The sequence below is a fragment of the Salmo trutta genome, chromosome 40 (assembly GCF_901001165.1).
Source record: "Salmo trutta chromosome 40, fSalTru1.1, whole genome shotgun sequence".
Lineage (NCBI taxonomy): Eukaryota > Metazoa > Chordata > Actinopteri > Salmoniformes > Salmonidae > Salmo > Salmo trutta.
The window spans coordinates 3023177-3045543 of NC_042996.1; the positions used below are offsets into that span (position 1 = coordinate 3023177).

General features: G+C 47.4%; 1 protein-coding gene across 3 annotated transcripts in view; it reads right to left on the reverse strand.

Moving 5' to 3' along the window:
• plxna4 (plexin A4) overlaps positions 1–22367 on the reverse strand; it is a 496524-nt gene that overhangs the window by 99813 nt on the left and 374344 nt on the right. For 2 of the 3 annotated variants that reach the window (XM_029741949.1, XM_029741950.1), the window contains exons 10-12: positions 19482–19703; positions 16503–16599; positions 7952–8142 (exon numbers count right to left, since the gene is read on the reverse strand). In XM_029741949.1, coding sequence (XP_029597809.1) covers positions 7952–8142; positions 16503–16599; positions 19482–19703 — 510 coding nt within the window. The remainder of the gene's footprint in view (positions 1–7951; positions 8143–16502; positions 16600–19481; positions 19704–22367) is intronic. The other variant, XM_029741951.1, reaches the window with a different exon arrangement.

Genomic DNA, 22367 nt, shown 5'->3' on the forward strand with positions numbered 1-22367 from the left:
GAGGAAAACTCGCCTCCCTGCGGACCTGGCATCCTTTCACTCCCTCCTCTCTACATTCTCCTCTTCTGTCTCTGCTGCTAAAGCCACTTTCTACCACTCTAAATTCCAAGCATCTGCCTCTAACCCTAGGAAGCTCTTTGCTACCTTCTCCTCCCTCCTGAATCCTCCTCCCCCTCCCCCCCCTCCTCCCTCTCTGCGGATGACTTCGTCAACCATTTTGAAAAGAAGGTTGACGATATCCGATCCTCGTTTGCTAAGTCAAACGACACCGCTGGTCCTGCTCACACTGCCCTACCCTGTGCTTTGACCTCTTTCTCCCCTCTCTCTCCAGATGAAATCTCGCGTCTTGTGACGGCCGGCCGCCCAACAACCTGCCCACTTGACCCTATCCCCTCCTCTCTTCTCCAGACCATTTCCGGAGACCTTCTCCCCTACCTCACCTCGCTCATCAACTCATCCTTGACCGCTGGCTACGTCCCTTCCGTCTTCAAGAGAGCGAGAGTTGTACCCCTTCTGAAAAAACCTACACTCGATCCCTCCCATGTCAACAACTACAGACCAGTATCCCTTCTTTCTTTTCTCTCCAAAACTCTTGAACGTGCCGTCCTTGGCCAGCTCTCCTGCTATCTCTCTCAGAATGACCTTCTTGATCCAAATCAGTCAGGTTTCAAGACTGGTCATTCAACTGAGACTGCTCTTCTCTGTGTCACGGAGGCTCTCTGCACTGCTAAAGCTAACTCTCTCTCCTCTGCTCTCATCCTTCTAGACCTATCTGCTGCCTTTGATACTGTGAACCATCAGATCCTCCTCTCCACCCTCTCCGAGTTGGGCATCTCTGGCGCGGCTCACTCTTGGATTGCGTCCTACCTGACAGGTCGGTCCTACCAGGTGGCGTGGCGAGAATCTGTCTCCGCACCACGTGCCTCATCACTGGTGTCCCCCAGGGCTCAGTTCTAGGCCCTCTCCTATTCTCGCTATACACCAAGTCACTTGGCTCTGTCATATCCTCACATGGTCTCTCCTATCCTTGCTACGCAGACGACACACATTAATCTTCTCCTTTCCCCCTTCTGATAACCAGGTGGCGAATCGCATCTCTGCATGTCTGGCAGACATATCAGTGTGGATGACGGATCACCACCTCAAGCTGAACCTCGGCAAGACGGAGCTGCTCTTCTTCCTGGGGAAGGACTGCCCGTTCCATGATCTCGCCATCACGGTTCGCCATCATCCAGAACGCCGCAGCCCATCTGGTGTTCAACCTTCCCAAGTTCTCTCACGTCACCCCGCTCCTCCACACACTCCACTGGCTTCCAGTTGAAGCTCGCATCTGCTACAAGACCATGGTGCTTGCCTACGGAGCTGTGAGGGGAACGGCACCTCCGTACCTTCAGGCTCTGATCAGTCCCTACACCCAAACAAGGGCCCTGCATTCATCCACCTCTGGCCTGCTGGCCCCCCTACCTCTGCGGAAGCACAGTTCCCGCTCTGCCCACACAAAACTGTTCGCTGCGCTGGCACCCCAATGGTGGAACAAGCTCCCTCCCGACGCCAGGACAGCGGAGTGGGGACCAATCCAATTGGGAAAATAGTTATAGTTATAGTGGCCCATGAAAATTGTCCGACAGACCTATTCAGATAGTAGCCGATAAGACAGCTAACGATTAGCTGGCCGCAGATGGGCGTTCAGGTTACGTCGCGATGGAGGGGCCAGTTGGATAACTCCCTCTGGCAGATAACGTCGGTATTCCAGTCGTGAAGGGTTGGTGGGGCTCCGTATCGGCAGTAAAACGGGTCCGGATAGGTGATTGTAGCCCAGGAGTGACTGATGGAACTCTTCAGCTGGCTAGCTCCGGAATAATTGATGTTTGCTCCGGGACCGACGCAGCTAGCTAGCTGCAAGATCTAGTTGTAAATGTCCAGAGCTTGCGGTAGAAATCCGGGGATATGGAGAGAAAATAGGTCCGGTATGCTCTGGTCTGAGTTGCGTTGTACAAAAACTGGCGATAGCTTTTCGAGCTAAAGGATAGCTGATGATCGCCAACCGTGGTTAGCTGAATTCTAACGTTAGCTAGTGAACTGGCTAACTTCTGGCTAACTTCTGGCTAGCTTCTGTTGTGGATTTCAGATTTGAGGTGAATAATACTTTTTTTAAAAACAATTGGTGAGGCGGGTTGCAGGAGAGTGTTTTGAAGTTGAGTTTTTAGAAAAAAATATATAAAAAGATATGCAAAGAAAATATGTAAATATATATATACACGGGACACGACAAGACGAGGACAAAGGACATCTGACTGCTATGCCATCTTGGATGATGACCAACCCATCCCTAAGTTCTCATATACAATCACTTGACTATCAGTGATTTACTGTCGTATGATTTTACTTAGCTAAAATAAGCATTTTCATTTGATTCTCATTGCTTTTGCCTTGTCGTTCTAAACGCTAAATTGCATTAGACATATACAAACGTTAATTAGCTCATTTTATTTCATGTCTATACAGCCTTTGGTTGCAAATAGTACACATATTGTAAAACCAATCAAGTCCTTTCCCTCTCAAATCCATATTTTGTGTGGGAGAATATGGCTACAGTGATTTGCTAGAATTGATCCTCATCGCCATGGTTCCTACCACTTGTCTTACTAGACAACGCATTGAAGCTCATCACCATGCCAACAATCCTGTGTGAACGTCGAGTAAAGCCACACAAAAAAACATGTGTTGTGTTGTCATTCATTCACTTGATATGAAATAGTGGGGCTGCTGCTGTGTTTTTGTAGTTTTTCCAAATTGGGCCTTTATTAGTTAATTTATATATTATATTATTCATATCCAGGTTGATGACAGGCCCAGTCCAGTTTCAGTGGAAGAGAGGATCTTTGGGGTTGATGACAGGCCCAGTCCAGTTTCAGTGGAAGAGAGGATCTTTGGGGTTGATGACAGGCCCAGTCCAGTTTCAGTGGAAGAGAGGATCTTTGGGGTTGATGACAGGCCCAGTCCAGTTTCAGTGGAAGAGAGGATCTTTGGGGTTGATGACAGGCCCAGTTCAGTTTCAGTGGAAGAGAGGATCTTTGGGGTTGATGACAGGCCCAGTCCAGTTTCAGTGGAAGAGAGAGTCAGGGAAGGCAAAGTTTGCCTTGATTATTTCAAGTTATAACTTCTCCACACTGAGCCAGGTTACCACACTGAGCCAGGTTACCCAGGTCACCACACTGAGCCAGGTTACCACATTGAGCCAGGTCACCACACTGAGCCAGGTTACCACACTGAGCCAGGTTACCACACTGAGCCAGGTCACCACACTGAGCCAGGTTACCACACTGAGCCAGGTCACCACATTGAGCCAGGTCACCACACTGAGCCAGGTCACCACACTGAGCCAGGTTACCACATTGAGCCAGGTTCCCACACTGAGCCAGGTCACCACACTGAGCCAGGTTACCACATTGAGCCAGGTTCCCACACTGAGCCAGGTTACCCAGGTCACCACACTGAGCCAGGTTACCACATTGAGCCAGGTCACCACATTGAGCCAGGTCACCACATTGAGCTAGGGTACCACACTGAGCCAGGTCACCACACTGAGCCAGGTCACCACACTGAGCCAGGTCACCACATTGAGCCAGGTCACCACACTGAGCCAGGTTACCCAGGTCACCACACTGAGCCAGGTCACCACACTGAGCCAGGTTACCACATTGAGCCAGGTCACCACATTGAGCCAGGTCACCACACTGAGCCAGGTTACCACACTGAGTCAGGTCACAACACTGAGCCAGGTTACTCAGGTCACCACACTGAGCCAGGTTACCACACTGAGCCAGGTTACCACACTGAGCCAGGTCACCACACTGAGCCAGGTCACCACACTGAGCCAGGTTACTCAGGTCACCACATTGAGCCAGGTTACCACATTGAGCCAGGTTACCACATTGAGCCAGGTTACCACATTGAGCCAGGTCACTACATTGAGCCAGGTTACTCAGGTCACCACATTGAGCCAGGTTACCACATTGAGCCAGGTCACCACACTGAGCCAGGTTACTCAGGTCACCATATTGAGCCAGGTTACCACACTGAGCCAGGTCACCACATTGAGCCAGGTTACCACATTGAGCCAGGTTACCACATTGACCCAGGTTACCACATTGAGCCAGGTCACCACACTGAGCCAGGTCACCACACTGAGCCAGGTTACCACATTGAGCCAGGTTACCACATTGAGCCAGGTTACCACATTGAGCCAGGTGACCACACTGAGCCAGGTTACCACACTGAGCCAGGTTACCACATTGAGCCAGGTCACCACATTGAGCCAGGTCACCACATTGAGCCAGGTCACCACATTAAGCCAGGTCACCACACTGAGCCAGGCCACTACATTGAGCCAGGCCACCACACTGAGCCAGGTCACCACATTGAGCCAGGTCACCACATTAAGCCAGGTCACCACACTGAGCCAGGCCACCACATTGAGCCAGGCCACCACACTGAGCCAGGCCACCACACTGAGCCAGGTCACCACATTAAGCCAGGTCACCACACTGAGCCAGGCCACCACACTGAGCCAGGTCACCACATTGAGCCAGGTCACCACATTGAGCCAGGTCACCACACTGAGCCAGGTCACCACACTGAGCCAGGTTACCACATTGAGCCAGGTCACCACATTGAGCCAGGTCACCACATTGATCCAGGTTACCACACTGAGCCAGGTTACACTGAACAGCTCAGAGCATACTAGCCCTCTTCCCTGGAGAGAGATAGAGGGGGACTTCCCCTCCCCCTCTCCCGTTCTATCATCCTCCCATCATTTCTCAAGGCCAATCCAAAGTGGCTACTCTATCCATCCTCTATCCCTCCATCTCCCATCTCTAACCATCTGCTGTCCTCCTCCCCAGGCTGGGGAAGGAGGGATGCCCTGTGTATCCATCATCTCTCCAGGGGGTGTGAAGAGATAGGGATTCCTCTCCTCCTCATGACTCCATCCTAGCCCCAACATGCCCTCCCTTTAACCTCCATCTATCCACCATCCATCCATCCATCATCCATCCATCCAGTAGGGTCAGGAGTGTTTATACCACACACAGGGCTAACCCTGCTGGGGAACAGGAACGGTTAAACGGGTGTGTGTTCATCTGTTCTGAGGTGAGGGATAAACAGGGTGAATGGGAGCTCTTAGCCTAGCTCACTGGGTTAACCATGTGTGTGACTGACCCCTCAGTAGCAGGCAGATGTGGATTTCTATCAGCACTGACAAGTTGTGTGTGTAAGCAGACTAACACATTGGGATGAGCAATGAGTAATGAGAAATGAGTAATGACCAATGAGTAATGAGTAATGACCAATGAGTAATGAGAAATGAGTAATGAGTAATGACCAATGAGTAATGAGAAATGAGTAATGAGTAATGACCAATGAGTAATGAGAAATGAGTAATGCGCAATGAGTAATGACCAATGAGTAATGCCCAATGAGTAATGAGTAATGAGTAATGACCAATGAGTAATGACCAATGAGTAATGAGAAATGAGTAATGAGAAATGAGTAATGAGTAATGAGTAATGAGCAATGAGTAATGACCAATGAGTAATGACCAGTGAGTAATGAGTAATGAGTAATGACCAATGAGTAATGAGTAATGAGCAATGAGTAATGACCAATGAGTAATGACCAGTGAGTAATGAGTAATGACCAATGAGTAATGACCAATGAGCAATGAGCATTGAGCAATGAGCAATGACCAATGAGTAATGACCAGTGAGTTATGACCAATGAGTAATGACCAATGAGGAATGAGTAATGAATAATGAGTAATGAGCAATGAGTAATGACCAATGAGTAATGACCAGTGAGTAATGACCAATGAGTAATGACCAATGAGTAATGAGTAATGAATAATGAGCAATGAGTAATGACCAATGAGTAATGAGTAATGAATAATGACCAATGAGTAATGAGTAATGACCAATGAGTAATGAGCAATGAGCAATGAGCATTGAGCAATGAGCAAAGAGTGTGTCCTCCCCTGGGTGACAGAGTGTGTTCTCCCCTGGGTGACAGAGTGTGTTCTCCCCTGGGTGACAGAGTGTGTTCTCCCCTGGGTGACAGAGTGTGTTCTCCCCTGGGTGACAGTGTGTGTTCTCCCCTGGGTGACAGTGTGTGTTCTCCCCTGGGTGACAGTGTGTGTTCTCCCCTGGGTGACACAGTGTGTTCTCCCCTGGGTGACAGAGTGTGTTCTCCCCTGGGTGACAGTGTGTGTCCTCCCCTGGATGACAGAGTGTGTTCTCCCCTGGGTGACAGTGTGTGTCCTCCCCTGGGTGACAGTGTGTGTCCTCCCCTGGGTGACAGACAGAGTGTGTTCTCCCCTGGGTGACAGAGAGAGTGTGTTCTCCCCTGGGTGACAGAGTGTGTTCTCCCCTGGGTGACAGAGTGTGTTCTCCCCTGGGTGACAGTGTGTGTTCTCCCCTGGGTGACAGAGTGTGTTCTCCCCTGGGTGACAGTGTGTGTTCTCCCCTGGGTGACAGAGTGTGTTCTCCCCTGGGTGACAGAGTGTGTTCTCCCCTGGGTGACAGAGTGTGTTCTGCCCTGGGTGACAGTGTGTGTTCTCCCCTGGGTGACAGTGTGTGTTCTCCCCTGGGTGACAGAGTGTGTTCTCCCCTGGGTGACAGAGTGTGTTCTCCCCTGGGTGACAGTGTGTGTCCTCCCCTGGGTGACATTGTGTGTTCTCCCCTGGGTGACAGACAGAGTGTGTTCTCCCCTGGGTGACAGACAGAGTGTGTTCTCCCCTGGGTGACAGAGTGTGTTCTCCCCTGGGTGACAGTGTGTGTTCTCCCCTGGGTGACAGAGTGTGTTCTCCACTGGGTGAGAGTGTGTGTTCTCCCCTGGGTGACAGAGTGTCCCCCCTGGGTGACAGAGTGTGTTCTCCCCTGGGTGACAGAGTGTGTTCTGCCCTGGGTGACAGTGTGTGTCCTCCCCTGGGTGACAGTGTGTGTTCTCCCCTGGGTGACAGAGTGTGTTCTCCCCTGGGTGACAGACAGAGTGTGTTCTCCCCTGGGTGACAGAGTGTGTTCTCCCCTAGGTGACAGTGTGTGTTCTCCCCTGGGTGACAGAGTGTGTTCTCCACTGGGTGAGAGTGTGTGTTCTCCCCTGGGTGACAGAGTGTCCCCCCTGGGTGACAGTGTGTGTTCTCCCCTGGGTGACAGAGTGTGTTCTCCCCTGGGTGACAGTGTGTGTTCTCCCCTGGGTGACAGAGTGTGTTCTCCCCTGGGTAACAGAGTGTGTTCTCCCCTGGGTGACACATGTTCTCCACCGGGTGACAGTGTGTGTCCTCCCCTGGGTGACAGACTGTGTTCCCCCTGGGTGACAGAGTGTGTTCTCCCCTGGGTGACAGAGTGTGTTCTCCCCTGGGTGACAGTGTGTGTCCTCCCCTGGGTGACAGTTTGTGTCCTCCCCTGGGTGACAGTGTGTGTCCTCCCCTGGGTGACAGTGTGTGTTCTCCCCTGGGTGACAGAGTGTGTTCTCCCCTGGCTGACAGAGTGTGTTCTCCCCTGGGTGACAGAGTGTGTTCTCCCCTGGATGACAGTGTGTGTTCTCCCCTGGGTGACAGAGTGTGTTCTCCCCTGGGTGACAGTGTGTGTCCTCCCCTGGGTGACAGTGTGTGTTCTCCCCTGGGTGACAGAGTGTGTTCTCCCCTGGGTGACAGAGTGTGTTCTCCCCTGGGTGACAGAGTGTGTTCTCCCCTGGGTGACAGAGTGTGTTCCCCCCTGGGTGACAGAGTGTGTGAGCATGTGGGTGTGTGTTCTCACCTGTGTGGTCACGTGTGTGTAGTAATTGCTGGTGTAGTGTGTACAGTATGTGTGTGAGTGTGTCATTCCCACTTGTGTGACTCACTTAGTGGGTACTGGTGTGTGTGTGTGTGTGTGTGTGTGTGTATCTGCATTCTCACCTGGGTGATGCGTGGGTGTGTACACTTGCTGTTGAGTCCATTGCGCTCCAGCCACTGGCTCTCAGGGTGGGGACAGTGCTGCTTGAGAGTGCAGCGGTTCTCCCCCTTACACCACACACAGCCAAACAGGGGGTCTGCCTTCAGACACAGGCCACAGCTACCCCTCTGGGCATCACACTTGTACAGGTGAACTGTTGGGGGAAGGGGGGGAAGGTGTGTGGGGGGGTCACAGGGAGAGATCAGGTTAACAACACATCATACACATATACTTGATTTCAATCAGTCAATCAATCACATGTATTTATAAAGCCATTTTTACATCAGAAATTGTAACAAAGTGCTTTACACCCGGCCTAGATTTAAAATGCTAGCCTTCATGATGTATACTGGTAAATGTGGGTGAGAACTGTTCAGAACAGGTATATCAATCACAGTCAGCAGTTTAGTATTTCCAAAACATGGACAGTATTTGAATCATATTGTGAAAAGCATTATTTTGTTGATACTGTATCTCTGTCCCTTGTTCTCTGTCTAAATCCTTCTCTCTTGCTTCTGTCTCACTCCCTCTCACCCATCTCTTTCTTAAATCTCCCTCCCTCCCTCTCTCTTTTCCTATCTCTCGCTCTCTCCTTCTCTCTCATTTAGCTCCTGCCACCAAAAGCTTCTTGCCTCTGCTCATCCACTAGTTTAACATTTCGTCTCCATGGAAACCGGACAGGTTTTTAATTGCCATTAGATGCTTGTGTGATTTGTCCATCAAATTAGGCCTCCAGAGTAGCCTTCTCCCCGGGTAGCTAGTGGGAGAGAAGAGGAGGAGGAATTCATCTTTAACTCTCTCTCTCTCTCTACATTTTACATTTTAGTAATTTAGCAGACGCTCTTATCCAGAGCGACTTACAGTAGTGAATACATACATTTCATTTCATGCATTTTTGTATTTAAAAAAATAATAATTGTACTGGCCCCCTGTGGGAATCGAACCCACAACCCTGGCGTTGCACACACCATGCTCTACCAACTGAGCCACAGGGAAGGCTTTATCTACCGCTCTCTCTCCCTCTCTCGCCCTGTCTCTCCATGGACACAAAATGTTTCTATATATCCATTCAAAGTGAACACAAATGTGAGCGCAAATAAATCTAATTGCAAAGCCAGCGAAGTGCAGTTAATCATTGTCATTAGTGATTCTATTTGTACTGTATGGGTTTAAACCAACTAGTACCATCATGCCTGGTTTAGTCCTTGTACATATCTAATATACAGTTGAATTCGGAAGTTTACATACATCTTAGCCAAATACATTTAAACTCCGTTTTTCACAATTCCTGACATTTAATCCTAGTAAAGGATTTAATCCTAGTATCCCCTGTCTTAGGTCAGTTAGGATCACCACTTTATTTTAAGAATGTGAAATGTCAGAATAATAGTAGAGAGAATGATTTATTTCAGCTTTTATTTATTTCATCACATTTCCAGTGGGTCAGAAGTTCACATTCACTCAATTAGTATTTGGTAGCATTGCCTTTCAATTGTTTAACTTGGGTCAAACATTTCAGGTAGCCTTCCACAAGCTTTCCACAATAAGTTGGGTGAATTTTGGCCCATTCCTCCTGACAGAGCCGGTGTAACTGAGTCAGGTTTGTAGGCCTCCTTGCTCGCACAGGCTTTTTCAGTTCTTGCCACACATTTTCTATAGGATTGAGGTTAGGGCTTTGTGATGGCCACTCCAATACCTTGACTTTGTTGTCCTTAAGCCATTTTGCCAACACTTTGGAAGTATGCTTGGGGTCATTGTCCATTTGGAAGACCCATTTGCGACCAAGCTTTAACTTCCTGACTGATTTCTTGAGATGTTACTTCAATATATCCACATAATTTTCCTTTCTCATGATGCCATCTATTTTGTGAAGTGCACCAGTCCCTCCTGCAGAAAAGCACCACAACATGATGCTGCCACCCCCGTGCTTCACGGTTAGGATGGTGTGCTTCGGCTTGCAAGCCTCCCCCTTTTTCCTCCAAACATAACAATGGTCATCATGGCCAAACAGTTATATTTTTGTTTCATCAGACCAGAGGACATTTCTCAAAAAAGTACGATCTTTGTCACCATGTGCAGTTGCAAACCGTAGCATGGCTTTTTTATGGCGGTTTTGAAGCAGTGGCTTCTTCCTTGCTGAGCGGCCTTTCAGGTTATGTCGATATAGGACTCGTTTTACTGTGGATATAAATACTTTTGTGCCTGTTTCCTCCAGCATCTTCACAAGGTCCTTTGTTGTTGTTCTGGGATTGATTTGCACTTTTCATACCAAAGTACATTCATCTCTAAGAGACAGAATACGTCTCCTTCATGAGCGGTACGACGGCTGCGTGGTCCCATGGTGTTTATACTTGCATACTATTGTTTGTACAGATGAACGTTGTACCTTCAGGCGTTTGGAAATTGCTCCCATGGATGAACCAGACTTGTGGAGGTCTACAATTTTTTTTCTGAGGTCTTGGCTGATTTCTTTTGATTTTCCCATGATGTCAAGCAAAGAGGCACTGAGTTTGAAGGTAGGCCTTGCAACATATCCACAGGTACACCTCCAATTGACTCAAATGTTGTAAATTAGCCTATCAGAAGCTTCTAAGCCATGACATAATTTTCGGGAATTTTCCAAGCTGTTTAAAGGCACAGTCAAGTTGGTGAATGTAAACTTCTGACCCACTGGAATTGTGATACAGGGAATTATAAGTGAAATAATCTGTCTGTAAACAATTGTTGAAAAAATTACTTGTGTCATGCACAAAGTTGATGTCCTAACCGACTTGCCAAAACTATAGTTTGTTAACAAGAAATTTGTGGAGTGGTTGAAAAATGAGTTTTAATGACTCCAACTGTCACGTCCTGACCAGTAAGGAGTCATTTTGTTATTGTAGTATGGTCAGGACGTGGCAGGGGTGTGTTTGATTTATGTGTCTTGGGTTTTTGGGTAATGTTCTATGTTGTCTATTTCTATGTTTGAATGTCTATTTAGTCTATTTCTATGTTCAGATTTGGTTTGGCCTTCAATTGGAAGCAGCTGTTCTTCGTTGCTTCTAATTGGAGGCCATATTTAAGTAGGGGGTTTTTGTTACTGTGTTTGTGGGTAGTTATTTTCTGTATTGCTGGTAAGCCTTATAGAACTGTTTTGTCATTGGTTGTTATTTTTGTTAAGTGTTCACGTTTATCCTAATAAAATAAGGAAGATGAGCACGATGCCTGCTGCGCCTTGGTCCACTTTTTACGACGCTCCTGACACCAACCTAAGTGTATGTAAACTTCCGACTTCAACTGTATATCTATATTTATTTTTTATCACTTCGGTACTATTTTCACAAGTATGTGTTCAAATTTCACAACGCTTAGTACAAAACTCAAAACAGATCATCAAAAGGGCTGGTTGTTCAAACCTTAAAGTACATTTTCATTTGACTAAGTACAACACACAATCAGTAACTTTTTCACCAAATCTAATCAGTGTAGAAATACCTTTCATAGAAAGTAATTGCCGTTGACAATGCAATGCTCATTATACGTTTCATTTGATTATCTTCTCATTATTTTGTTTAAATACATTTGACCATCACTTAATCCAACTGTGTTTAATGGCTAATCACTTAACTGTTTGGTAAACCTATAGATTTAAACTGGTTTGTCTACTATATATGGATTTAGAGAACAGAAAAAGTGTGTTTGTGAAGTATAAACATCTAAAATACATGTATGATGCATACATAATGATTAGACATTATTGCTAATTGATTCCACCTAGTGATAACCACAATTGGCCACCATATAAGGGGTGTGTGAACACTTGATATTTCTTTCAACATGGAGCAGATAGACAGCAAGGGAGAAGAAGAACTCAAAGAGCTCATGGACATGGGCCCCGTCAGAGGCCAAAGAGGTGGACATCAGAGAGGGAGGCAGATGGCAGGGAACTGTTGTGTCTAATGAAGTCCGGTCCATCGTTGTTGGCCATGTGGTAAACAGATGTCTTACCATGGCAGAGGCTGACAGATTAGTTCACCCCAATCTGAAAAGATCAACTGTCAATTCACCAAGAAAAGCAGTAAGTCTGCAGGATATGCACTATGCTTTACCATTACATTTACAGTCAATTACATATTGTAATGCATGTAAATTCACAAAACATGTTCCAGTATTATCAGTGTGATCTATTGACAGTATACTCTGTTCTACTGTCAGACTTGGCAGAAGACCCCATGGTGGCCATGGCCGTGTGCTGACCAACAGGCAGTGGTGGAAATGGTGACGGCCAGGAATGACACATGGCTGTCCGAAATAAAGCAGGCCATTGTGGAGAATGATGACATCTTTGCCAATGTGTCATCCATCAGTCTACCAACAATCATCCGCCTTTTGAAGAGGCTCCAGGCATCTATGGAACACGTTTACCTGGTGCCTTTGGAGAGAAACAACTGCGGGCCAAGTATGTTCAGGTACAGCACTATATACTGTATTACTGTTACTATTAATGTACATGCTACTTCACAATAAATCATATTGGAACTATAAAAATACTATAAAAAATAACTAACCCAAATATATTTTTAGAGGGTGATGGTGCTTAATGCTGCTGTGAACCATCACAAGTATATCTTTGATGAAGTGGGCTTCAACCTGGCCAAAACTTGGCGCCATGGGCGGAACCTCACCGGGCGACCGTCCAAGTGCCTGGACAACGTGGGGGAAACAACTCCATGTGCGCAGCTATCTCTGAAGATGTGTGGTAGGACATAGGCAATTACTAGGATCCTACCACGCTGCACACCTCTCTGTGTTTCTCAATGAAATTGAAGGGGTCACCTATGTCATTGTGTGGGACAATGTCAGGTTCCAACATGCAGAGGTGGTTCAGGCAGGGTTTCGGGCCCATCCCTGATTCGTGACCCTATACCAGCCCCCATGCTCTCCTTTCAACCCTAATGAGGATATTTGTTCAGCATGGAGGTGGGCGATCACTATCCCCAAGCGTGCCACCCTCCTTCTGGCCATGGATGAGGCATGCAGATACATCACCGCAGACCAATGTCAGGCTTGGAATCACCAGGCCAAAAGGTATTTCCCGCGGTGCATGAACAATGAGGACATTCACTGTGATGTGGATGACAATTTATGGCCAAATGCTCAGAATGGAAAGGGAACAAGACAAGATAGATGCAAATTATTGCATGCTACACGTCATGTCTTATTTTCATTCATTTAATTTGTTTCATTTTTATGTCTTACATGTGATTACAGACAGCACACCTGCAATTATATCTGAAAAAATAACATGTTTATCACACCTTTGATTACACATTGAATCGATATTATAGAAATTATAGATTTTCAGTCAATTTTGTTGGGTAATGTAAGTGTATTGCCTAATGTTAAAACTGCTACATTGAAAAATATATAATTATGTTTTGGTGATTAAACCAATGTTCTCATTACATTTCACAATAAACTTATATTTTGAATCAATGGCTGTGTGGTGAGAGCTGTTTACAATCCAAATGAATGCACAATGACAGGTTTTGAATGAAAGACTGGCTGCCTTACAAGTGTGACCAGTTTAGAGTTTTGTACTAAGAGTTGTGAAAATAGTATCAAAGTGATAACAAAAGACTGTATTAACCATTACTAGAGAGATAGTCACTGTTAGTATAGCATATTGAATATCCTCTTTTAGTGTATGCATGTGTGGTCTGTGGTAATATGCTGCTGGGCGGAGGGAGACAACTGACAGAGGAAGGTGTGAAGCTAACAAGCACCACAGAGGAAGGAGTGAAGCTAACAAGCACCACAGAGGAAGGTGTGAAGCTAACAAGCACCACAGAGGAAGTTGTGAAGCTAACAAGCACCACAGAGGAAGTTGTGAAGCTAACAAGCACCACAGAGGAAGGTGTCAAGCTAACAAGCACCACAGAGGAAGGCCTGAAGGTAACAAGCACCACAGAGGAAGGTGTCAAGCTAACAAGCACCACAGAGGAAGGCCTGAAGCTAACAAGCACCACAGAGGAAGGTGTCAAGCTAACAAGCACCACAGAGGAAAGTGTGAAGCTAACAAGCACCACAGAGGAAGGTGTCAAGCTAACAAGCACCACAGAGGAAGGCCTGAAGCTAACAAGCACCACAGAGGAAGGTGTCAAGCTAACAAGCACCACAGAGGAAGGTGTCAAGCTAACAAGCACCACAGAGGAAGTTGTGAAGCTAACAAGCACCACAGAGGAAGGCCTGAAGCTAACAAGCACCACAGAGGAAGGTGTCAAGCTAACAAGCACCACAGACGAAGGTGTGAAGCTAACAAGCACCACAGAGGAAGTTGTGAAGCTAACAAGCACCACAGAGGAAGTTGTGAAGCTAACAAGCACCACAGAGGAAGGTGTCAAGCTAACAAGCACCACAGAGGAAGGCCTGAAGGTAACAAGCACCACAGAGGAAGGTGTCAAGCTAACAAGCACCACAGAGGAAGGCCTGAAGCTAACAAGCACCACAGAGGAAGGTGTCAAGCTAACAAGCACCACAGAGGAAGGTGTGAAGCTAACAAGCACCACAGAGGAAGTTGTGAAGCTAACAAGCACCACAGAGGAAGTTGTGAAGCTAACAAGCACCACAGAGGAAGTTGTGAAGCTAACAAGCACCACAGAGGAAGGCCTGAAGCTAACAAGCACCACAGAGGAAGTTGTGAAGCTAACAAGCACCACAGAGGAAGTTGTGAAGCTAACAAGCACCACAGAGGAAGGTGTCAAGCTAACAAGCATCACAGAGGAAGGTGTCAAGCTAACAAGCACCACAGAGGAAGGTGTCAAGCTAACAAGCACCACAGAGGAAGGTGTCAAGCTAACAAGCACCACAGAGGAAGTTGTGAAGCTAACAAGCACCACAGAGGAAGGTGTGAAGCTAACAAGCACCACAGAGGAAGTTGTGAAGCTAACAAGCACCACAGAGGAAGTTGTGAAGCTAACAAGCACCACAGAGGAAGTTGTGAAGCTAACAAGCACCACAGAGGAAGTTGTGAAGCTAACAAGCACCACAGAGGAAGGCCTGAAGCTAACAAGCACCACAGAGGAAGTTGTGAAGCTAACAAGCACCACAGAGGAAGTTGTGAAGCTAACAAGCACCACAGAGGAAGGTGTGAAGCTAACAAGCACCACAGAGGAAGGCCTGAAGCTAACAAGCACCACAGAGGAAGGTGTGAAGCTAACAAGCACCACAGAGGAAGGTGTGAAGCTAACAAGCACCACAGAGGAAGGTGTTAAGCTAACAAGCACCACAGAGGAAGGTGTGAAGCTAACAAGCACCACAGAGGAAGTTGTGAAGCTAACAAGCACCACAGAGGAAGGTGTGAAGCTAACAAGCACCACAGAGGAAGGTGTGAAGCTAACAAGCACCACAGAGGAAGGTGTGAAGCTAACAAGCACCACAGAGGAAGGAGTGAAGCTAACAAGCACCACAGAGGAAGGTGTCAAGCTAACAAGCACCACAGAGGAAGGTGTGAAGCTAACAAGCACCACAGAGAAAGGCATGAAGTTAACAAGCACCACAGAGGAAGTTGTGAAGCTAACAAGCACCACAGAGGAAGGTGTGAAGCTAACAAGCACCACAGAGGAAGGTGTGAAGCTAACAAGCACCACAGAGGAAGGCATGAAGCTAACAAGCACCACAGAGGAAGGTGTGAAGCTAACAAGCACCACAGAGGAAGGTGTGAAGCTAACAAGCACCACAGAGGAAGGTGTGAAGCTAACAAGCACCACAGAGGAAGGTGTCAAGCTAACAAGCACCACAGAGGAAGGAGTGAAGCTAACAAGCACCACAGAGGAAGGTGTGAAGCTAACAAGCACCACAGAGGAAGGTGTGAAGCTAACAAGCACCACAGAGAAAGGGAGATGAGAAAGAGGGAAAGAGAGATGGAGGGAGGGAGAGAGACAGAGGAGAGAGAGAAAGGAGAGATGGAGAGAGAGAGAGAGAGGCGAAGAGAGAGAGGGAGAGAGAGGGAGAGGAAAGAGATGGCGACTGGAGAGTTGGAAAAAGGCAAGAGGATGTGGCGAGACGAGCGGTGTGAAGCTAACAAGGTGAACAGGAGGGAAAAGGGAGGAAGAGAGAGAGAGAAAAAGAGGGGGAGAGAGAGAGAGAGGGGGAGAAGGAAAGAGAAGGCGACTGGAGAGATGGAGAGATGGAAAAAGGGAAGAGGACATGGTGAGATGAGCGGTGTGAAGCTAACGAGGTGAACAGGAGGGAAAAGGGAGGGAGAGAGAGAGAGAGCAGGGGAAAATTAGGTGTGAGAGATGGAGAGTAAGGGAGAGAAAGAGAGGGAGATGAGAGAAGAGGCAAAGTTATAACCAGACGCCGCCGCCCACCGCAGCAAAGTAATGTCACTTCTGTGTCTGTGCCGGTGTCAGGGGGATGGATACCGCCGCAACTGCCCGCCTGTTACCATGGAGATTTGCTACACAGGCAACGGCAGTGATCAGGTGGGGTGTGTGTGTGGGTGTGAGGGGGGGGGGGGGGTGGGGTCCTGACCTTTATTGTCGGCGGGGTTGTCAATGCTGAAGTCTCCGTTCCAGATGACTGTCAGGTCCACAGGAAGGCTGCTCATCTCCATCCCATCATATGAGTACTGTTGTCGCCATGGGGACCCAGAGAGGGGGAGATGGGGGGGTGAGATGGAGAGAAAGGAGGAGATAACGAGGAGAGAATGAAAAGGGGAGAGAGAGAGAGGGGGGGTAAAGGAAAAGGCATTTGAAGAGCAGAAGTACTGTGAACAGACAACTACGTATCAAAGCTAGTCAGAGTGTTTGAGACACTCCCATTCAACAGTAGCATATCATATTAGCATATCATTCAGCATAGAAACCGTTTCATTGGGAGTCTTTCATTTCATACCTACCATTGTTCCAGAACTGAATGACACATAATAGTATTGCTGAGGGAAGCTGGAATTTAGAGAGGGCATTTAAACTCATCAAGGCTCTGTGCACATGTACAATAAGAGACATATCCTTGGGCATGGAGGACTGGTTCCAGACAGTGTACTGTAGGTACTAGCTCCATAGTACTGATTACAAGGAATGAGGAACCTGTATTGAGATTCTACATTCAATGTCTCTCCAGACAGACCTGAGATAGAGTTGTGCATCTTCTCACTTTCACAAATAACTTCAAATATGTCTCTGACCAACTCTCTCGCTATCTCTCTCCGAATGATCCTCTTGACGGTAACCAGTCAGGCTTCAAGACGGGTCACTCAAACGCGACTGCTCTTCTCTGTGTCATGGAGGCACTCCGCACTGCCAAAACTGACTCTCTCTCCTCTGTTCTCATCCTCCTAGATGTATCCTCTGCCTTCAACACCATGCACCATCAGATCCTCCTCTCCAGCCTCTCAGGGCTGGATGTCTCAGGCTCTGCACACTCTTGGATTGCATCCTAGTTGGCAGGCCGCTCCTACCAGGTGACGTGGAGAGGATCTGCACCACATACTCTCACTACTCACTACTGGTGTCCCCAGGGCATGGTTCTAGGCCCTCTCCTCTTCTCTCTATAGCCCAAGTCACTGGGCTCTATCATATCGTCACATGGTATCTTCTATCATTGCTATGCGGATGACACTAAACTATTTTTCTCCTTTCCTCCCTACTTCACCCAGGTGGTGACATGCATCCCTGCGTGCTTGGCAGATATCTCAGCTTGGATGTCGGCCCACCACCTCAAGCTCAACAAGACAGAGCTGCTCATCATCCCACGGAAGGCCTCTCCGCTCCAAGACTTCTCCATCACGGTTGACAACTCCACGGTGTCCCCCTCCCAGAGTGCAGAGAACCTTGGTATGACCATGGACAACACCCTGTCATTCACTGCAAACACCAAAGCAGTGACTCGCTCCTGCAGGTCGTGCTCCTCAACATCCGTAGAGTACGAGCCTACTTCACAGAGTACGAGTCATCTCCCATCTGGACTACCGCAACTGTTGGCTGGGCTCCCCGCTTGTCCCATCAAACCCCTGCAATTTATCCAGAATACTGCAGCCTGCCTGGTGTTCAACCTTCCCATGTTCTCCCACGTTACCCCACTTCTCTGCACACTCCACTGGCTTCCAGTCGAAGCTCACATCCACTACAAGACCATGGTACTTGCCTACGGAGCAGCAAGAGGAACTGCCCCTCCCTACCGAAATATATATATTTTGTGAACTAACACTCGCACTTGACTTTACTTATAGCTACTGTGATACACTACATTTTTAAGTCGTACATGACTGAAAGTATGTGGACATCTACTCATCGAACATCTCATTCCAAAATCATGGGCATTCATATGGAGTTGGTCCCTCCTTTACTGCTATAACAGCCTCCACTCTTCTGGGAAGGCTTTCCACTAGATGTTGGAACATTGCTGCGGGGACCTGCTTCAATTCAGCCACAAGAACATTAGTGAAGTTGGGCACTAATGTTGGGCGAGTAGGCTTGGCTAGCAGTCGGCGTTCCAATTCATCCCAAAGGTGTTCGATGGGGTTGAAGTCAGGGCTCTGTGGAGCCAGTCAAGTTCTTCAATACAGATCTCGACAAACCATTTCTGTATGGACCTCGCTTTGTGCACGGGGCATTGTCATGCTGAAACAGGAAAGGGCCTTCCCCAAACTGTTGCCACAAAGTTGGAAGCACAAACTCGTCTGGAATGTCATAGTATGTTGTAGCATTAAGATTTCCCTTCACTGGAACTAAAACAGCCCCAGACCATTATTCCTCCTCCACAAACTTTACAGTTGGCACTATACAATCGGACAGGTAGCGTTCTCCTGGCATCCGCCAAATCTAGATTAATCCATCGGACTGACAGATGGTGAAGTGTGATTCATGCTCGGCCATGGAAACCCATTTCATGAAGCTCCCGACGAACAGTGCTTCCAGAGGCAGTTTGGAACTTGGGAGTGAGTGTTGCAACCGAGGACAGACGATTTTTACTCACTATGCATTTCAGCACTCGGCGGTCCCGTTCTGTGAGCTTGTGTGGCCTACCACTTTGTGGCTGAGCTGTTGTTGCTCCTAGACGTTTCCACTTCACAATAACAGCACAGCAACTGATTTGTTGAAAAGGTGGCATCCTATGACGGTGCCACGTTGAAAGTCACTGAGCTCTTCAGTAAGGCCATTCTACTGCCAATGTTTCTCTATGGAGATTGCATGTTTGTGTGCTCGATTTTATACACCTGTCAGCAACAGGTGTGGCTGAAATAGCCAAATCCACTAATTTGAAGGGGTGTCCACATACTTTTGTATATTTAGTGCATGTGGTTGTACCACCTAGCTATCTTAAGATGAATGCACTAACTGTATGTCACTTAGTGACTAAAAGGTCAATGTAAATATCAAATACATACCTTCCAACATGCCTTATATCCACAATTTCCATTCATTGCGTACACCTAAACACACACATACACAATCTTCCCTATTCATCCCGTTTACACCCCCAACACACAACATCACCCTCTATACTCACCGAGGTGTTCTGGCACTGAACACAGCTGCTGTTGAAGCGGAGCGCGGGCACCCGCTGCTCCACACCCTGGATGGTGAGCAGACACTCATAGCCCCTCTGTCCTGACTGTGGCTGGGGAAGGTTCTTGGCCCGCAGGGTGATGGGCTTCACCACGTTGACCGGAACCAGAATGCGCTCGGTGGGCAGCAGCTGGGGACACTCCTGTAAAAGCCACAGGGAGAGCTGGTCAGGAGGACCAAAACGACAGGAGCCAGACGTCAACAGTGTGTTACTCCCAATACACACTTGTTTCACACTGTGGATTTGGCATAGTTTACTTTACTCGTGGATGTCAAGAGAGAAAATGTCAACAAGAAGTATTGACTATGTTATGATATTTTGGGTTATACTTCATACCGTATCGGCCATTCTAGGACAATAGTGAACCTATGTCCGAGTAGGGTTCAACCGTGTAGAAATCTCCCTACAGGCCGAAGTCACTCCGCGCATCCACATTTTATTTTATTTTTATTTTTATTTCACCTTTATTTAACCAGGTAGGCAAGTTGAGAACAAGTTCTCATTTACAATTGCGACCTGGCCAAGATAAAGCAAAGCAGTTCGACAACATACAACAACACAGAGTTACACATGGAGTAAACAACATACAGTCAATAATACAGTAGAAAAAAAATAAGACTATATACAATGTGAGCAAATGATGTGAGATAAGGGAGGTAAAGGCAAAAAAATGCCATGGTGGCAAAGTAAATAAAGTATAGCAAGAAAAACACTGGAATGGTAGATTTGTAGTTTGAAGAAAGTTCAAAGTTCAAATATAAATAATATGGTGCAAAGGAGCAAAATAAATAAAATAAATAAATACAGTAGGGGAAGAGGTAGTAGTTTGGGCTAAATTATAGATGGGCTATGTACAGGTGCAGTGATCTGTGAGCTGCTCTGACAGCTGGTGCTTAAAGCTAGTGAGGGAGATAAGTGTTTCCAGTTTCAGAGATTTTTGTAGTTCGTTCCAGTCGTTGGCAGCAGAGAACTGGAAGGAGAGACGACCAAAGGAGGAGTTGGCTTTAGGGGTGACCAGAGAGATATACCTGCTGGAGTGCGTGCTACAGGTGGGTGCTGCTATGGTGACCAGTGAGGGAAGATAAGGGGGGACTTTACCTAGCAGGGTCTTGTAGATGACCTGGAGCCAATGTGTTTGGCGACGATTATGAAGTGAAGGCCAGCCAACGAGAGCATACAGGTCGCAGTGGTGGGTTGTATATGGGGCTTTGGTGACAAAACGGATGGCACTGTGATAGACTGCATCCAGCTTGTTGAGTAGGGTATTGGAGGCTATTTTGTAAATGACATCGCCGAAGTCGAGGATTGGTAGGATGGTCAGTTTTACGAGGGTATGTTTGGCAGCATGAGTGAAGGATGCTTGGTGCGAAATAGGAAGCCAATTCTAGATTTCACTTTGGATTGGAGATGATTGATGTGAGTCTGGAAGGAGAGTTTACAGTCTAACCAGACACCTAGGTATTTGTAGTTGTCCACAAATTCTAAGTTAGAACCGTCCAGAGAAGTTATGCTGGATGGGCGGGCAGGTGCAGGCAGCGATCGGTTGAAGAGCATGCATTTAGTTTTACTTGTGTTTAGGAGCAGTTGGAGACCACGGAAGGAGAGTTGAATGGCATTGAAGCTCGTCTGGAGGGTTGTTAACACAGTGTCCAAAGAAGGGCCAGAAGTATACAGAATGGTGTCGTCTGCGTAGAGGTGGATCAGAGATTCACCAGCAGCAAGAGCGACATCATTTATGTATACAGAGAAAAGAGTTGGCCCAAGAATTGAACCCTGTGGTACCCCCATAGAGACTGCCAGAGGTCCAGACAGTAGGCCCTCCGATTTGACACACTGAACTCTGTCAGAGAAGTAGTTGGTGAACCAGGCGACGCAATCGTTTGAGAAACCAAGGCTACTAAGTCTGCCGATGAGGATGTGGTGATTAACAGAGTCAAAAGCTTTGGCCAGGTCAATGAATACGGCAGCACAGTATTGTTTCTTATCGATGGCGGTTACGATGTCGTTTAGGACCTTGAGCGTGGCTGAGGTGCACCCATGACCAGCTCTGAAACCAGATTGCATAGCGGAGAGGGTGCGGTGGGATTCGAAATAGTCGGTAATCTGTTTGTTGACTTGGCTTTCAAAGACCTTAGAAAGGCAGGGTAGGATGGATATAGGTCTGTAGCAATTTGGGTCAAGAGTGTCACCTCCTTTGAAGAGGGGGATGACAGCAGCTGCTTTCCAATCTATGGGAATCTCAGACGACACGAAAGAGAGGTTGAACAGGCTAGTAATAGGGGTTGCAATAATTTCGGCAGATAATTTTAGAAAGAAAGGGTCCAGATTGTCAAGCCCAGCTGATTTGTAGGGGTCCAGATTTTGCAGCTCTTTCAGAACATCAGCTGAATGGATTTGGGAGAAGGAGAAATGGGGGAGGCTTGGGCGAGTAGCTGTGGGGGGTGCAGTGCTGTTGAATGCAGTAGGGGTAGTTAGGTGGAAAGCATGGCCAGCCGTAGAGAAATGCTTATTGAAATTCTCAATTATAGTGGGCTTGTCGGTGGTGACAGAGTTTCCTATCCTCAGTGCAGTGGGCAGTTGGGAGGAGGTGTTCTTATTCTCCATGGACTTTACAATGTCCCAGAACTTTTTAGAGTTGGAGTTGCACGAAGCAAATTTTTGTTTGAAAAAGCTAGCCTTGGCGTTTCTAACTGCCTGTGTGTATTGGTTTCTAACTTCCCTAAAAAGTTGCATATCGCGGGGGCAGTTCGATGCTAATGCAGAACGCCACAGGATATTTTTGTGTTGGTTAAGGGCAGTCAGGTCTGGGGAGAACCAAGGGCTATA